The 3,865-nt window shown below is 38.8% G+C and overlaps 1 protein-coding gene across 1 annotated transcript in view; it reads left to right on the forward strand.

Moving 5' to 3' along the window:
• The window catches only part of LOC104157980 (chromosome unknown open reading frame, human C20orf194), a 46,039-nt gene extending 43,096 nt beyond the window's left edge, over positions 1–2,943 (forward strand). The window contains exon 23 of the mRNA XM_009695532.1: positions 2,791–2,943. Within this exon, the coding sequence (XP_009693834.1) occupies positions 2,791–2,943 (153 nt within the window). The remainder of the gene's footprint in view (positions 1–2,790) is intronic.
• The last annotated feature ends 922 nt before the right edge of the window (positions 2,944–3,865 follow it).

Consider the following 3,865-nt stretch of genomic DNA (forward strand, 5'->3'; position numbering starts at 1 on the left):
CCCCCCCCCCCCCCCCTTCAAGACAGACTCGCTGGGTTAACTATTACTTTTTCATAATGGAAAAGAGATTATTTTGGTTGTTTATTGTTTCCTAAGCACTGAAAAAAAAAAATCTGTTTCCTTCAGTTTCTATTTTCTTCAGGTAGAATATTACACATTTGTTTGGTGACCTCCAGAAAGCATTGTGTTGCTATGATTTCCTCATATAATGGAGGAAACCGGTAAAATGCAATAAAAGTGTGTGATTCAGTTGAGATGAAAACACAACAGTGAAGACAATCTTACCTTAGCTGCCTTTTCTTGTATATTGAATTAATTGCCCCTTGGTAGTTTAAGAAGCTATTTTAACACTGACCTTCCTTCTATTGTTTGATTCAAGACACTCACTTTCATAAAACTAGCTATTTATGGGACCTGGCTATCATTCTTGAACTGATGCCAAATTTTTGTGTAAAGCTAAACCTTGACAGAGAGCATTTTATTGTTCAACTGACTTGGCATAATACAAGGGTGGAGAGCCTAAAATGTTAAGAAGTGACAGGAGAAGAAGGGTAATTGTTAGCATGCTTTTTCCAAAAGTTATTGCAACAACAATATTGGTGGAAAAGAAAGGATAATCTAATGCTAGGATTAAAGTAAAAAATACAAAGACTTTAAGTGGTGCAAAGTACAGTTTCTTAGCAGCTCTATCACCATGTCTGCTAGATGCTTCTCTTTTTAAGTTGAAAATGTCTGCATATCTGACTCCAACACGTGCTACAGTCTTCTCTATTCTGAGAAGCTGGACACCTAGCTGCAACCTAAGCTCCCAAAGTCCTTGAGGCTCATAGACATCGAGTGCATGGAGGGCAGGATAGATTCCTCACAAAACTATACCATGAAGGTCTAAAGCAGAAACCATCCCAATCTTAGAGTCAAACATAAGCCTACCATCTCATAAGGCAGCACTATTCTAGCTTAGTACCAGCCATCCTGAGAATAAAAGAAAATCCAACAGGCTACATTGCCATCCAGTCTCCAAACTCCCAGGTTTATTTCTTTTTCCTCAGTAGGTGTTTGGTGTCTCAATAACTGTATCAAGGCATCTTTACTGTATAAAGCTTAAGATGCTATGTGCTTGGTTTTAACATCTTGTTTAAGACCAAGTATTGCAGCTTGTATCTCTTCAGTAGATGTTTGGTGTCTCAATAACTGTATGAAGGCATCTTTACTGTATAGAGCTTAAGATGCTATGTGCTTGGTTTTAATGTCTTGTTTAAGACCAAGTATTGCAGCTTGTAAGTACTTGAATCCAGCATTTGTTTTGGCCGTCAATCAAGTGAACAGATATTACTAAGTAATACTTAGATTTCACAACGACATTAACATCTTGTAAAACTTTGAACTAGATTCTTTTAACCTAATGTCCATGGGGATTATTGCTGCTGGTTTTCAGCTTTTTTCAGTTTGTAGAACCCTAAATATTTTCCAGGAGGAGGAGTACATTCTGTTGGAGACTTCACATGCAGAGCGCAGCGTGTATGAGTTGGCCTTTTAGTCAATTCTTGTGAAATCTGTAAGCTATCCTACAGAACCCAGGATCTGTGGACCATGTTCCAAAAACCATTTTCTCTTTAGAGAAACTGTTCTGTCTTAGGAGAACATTTTTGTATGTTCTTCAGTAACCTCAATGACTTTGAGAGAATTACGTTTATAATTAATCCCTCAGTCAGCAAAGAGTAGAGTTTCTGTTGCCAATGTGTCTGAGTTAATACCAATTCTTATGTAAGTGTTCCCCAACTTGAGCTTTTTCTGCTCGAGAACTAGTAAGAGTTCTTTGCCTGCTTCTCCTCTTGGAATGAAGGTGGATGCTACTCCATTTCTGATTTGAACCCTGAGTAATGGAATCCCCAGTTTCCAGGGATGTTTCATGCTGCTGAATTGTTCAGTTTTCTAATACTTTGGTGTGAAAAGAGTTACAAGTCAAAGCTTAAGCACAGAACACTTCAGCATCCTGTAAAGTTGTACATAAATACCTATGTTGAAATCCAGAAAACCAATGGTCAATGTTGTTTTATTGGAACAAAAATTAGACAACCTGAGTTCAGTGCTTCTGAGGGAGACTGATCTTGAGGGCTTCAGCTTCCTGTTGGTGAAGCCATAATTCAGATGAAGCAGCAATAGATTTGGTAGAACTTGTGCTCATTAAAGAATCGGAGAGAAAACAGGACACTTCCAACATGCAAGTGACCTACACTTTATATTGCAGGCCTGAATGTTGTATCTCATTTCAGCATGGTTCCTTTCAGTTCAGAAACTCAAGAGCATGGTATGAAAAGAAGTTTGCCATAGCACCATGCCATCTTTCTGACTTTTTAGCTGACTTTTAATTCATTCTTCCAGGGTATCTGTGTCAGAGGAGATGTGTGGGTATAGATGAAGGTGGCTTTGTTGTGAAGCGTTAGCAGAGGAAGGGGCTAAAGGTCTAGTTTTTGGTGGAGGGAAAATGCAAGCTTTTCTTTTCAAGACAAGACAAAGCTTAGGTGCTTAGAACAATGCCATATGCTTTCTTTAAAGCTTATGGTATCTTTAATAGCTGCGAAGTAGATACTGAGGAGTACTGTAAGCAGCTGCAGTTGATCCTTCTGCTCCATAGCTGCGCTATGTAAGCTAATGAATGTTCAGATCTTTATGTGTTCCTAGCTATGACTGTAGTAGTTATCTTCATATCTCTGCTGTTTAATGTATTAAGCCTTTTTTCACTTCTTTCAATAACTGTTAATTACAATTTGTTCTTTCTTCCTTTTCTAGGATTCAACCAGTGTTGTTGCTGCTCTCTTTATAGAAATCAAAAGTTCCTTGCTTGCTCACCTACCAATTGAATTCCATACCCGAGACAACTTTTTGATGATTGCACTTTTCCCCAAAACAAAGATTTATAAAGCTTTTTATTCACAGGTATAGTAAAAAAAGATTGATTTGGGTGAGGGGAAAACCACACAATTATTCTATGTGTTGCAGATGAGAGGCAAGGGTGAATTTGTTGATGTCTGTCTTAAACCACCTTTTTCTTAATTTAATTAGTTATTTCTCATATTAGTTGAACCCCTAAAGCTGGTCAACTGATAATTAAATACAGGAAAGGTTAAAGTTCAAGTCTTTCTTCCATCAGTCTTCACAAGTGAAACCTTTTCCTTTATCTCTGTGAACAAGCACAGTTTAGAAAGGAGAAGGGGCAGTTAATCCTGAGGGAGCTTGATGTTAGGAAATACATTGAAAACCTCCTCTCTGAAGCTGGATGAGATTCACACAGGATCTTGAGAGAGATGGCTGATGTGATTTTGAGGCTGCTTATTTTTTACATAAAATCGGGATGTTGCAATAGGAAGAACTGTTGCAGATAACTTTTTCAATAGTGGCAGGTAACGTAACAAGGGGCAGTAATGATAGATTGCAGCTTTGAAGATTCAGACTGAATGTTAGTAGGAGGTTGGTGCAGTGACTGGAACAGGTCACCCAGACAGTGAACTTCCACCTTCGAAGATTTTTGAAAACTTGGCTGGACAAAGTCATGGCTGAGCTGATCTGTACTGCTAGCAATTGTCCTGGTTTGTGCAGGAGGTAGGTCTGGAGACCTCCAGAGGCTCTCTTCCAACCAGAAACTCTGATTCTCTGTATGACCTATGGCATCTGCCTTGCAGACTTGAGATTGTCATGGCGTGGACTGCCCTGCCATGTAGACCTTCCCAGGAGCATTATTGCTCCTGATCTTAGGAACTTGCATGTGTGAGAAACTTTAACTTATGTATGCGTTTCTTGTGATTGTGTTGCTTAAGTTTAATGCTTACCATGTGCTTTCATTTTGTCTTCTGAAGCCAGTGAGTGC

This window comes from Cariama cristata, unplaced genomic scaffold (genome assembly GCF_000690535.1).
Source record: "Cariama cristata isolate BGI_N322 unplaced genomic scaffold, ASM69053v1 scaffold6702, whole genome shotgun sequence".
Taxonomy (NCBI): Eukaryota; Metazoa; Chordata; class Aves; order Cariamiformes; family Cariamidae; genus Cariama; species Cariama cristata.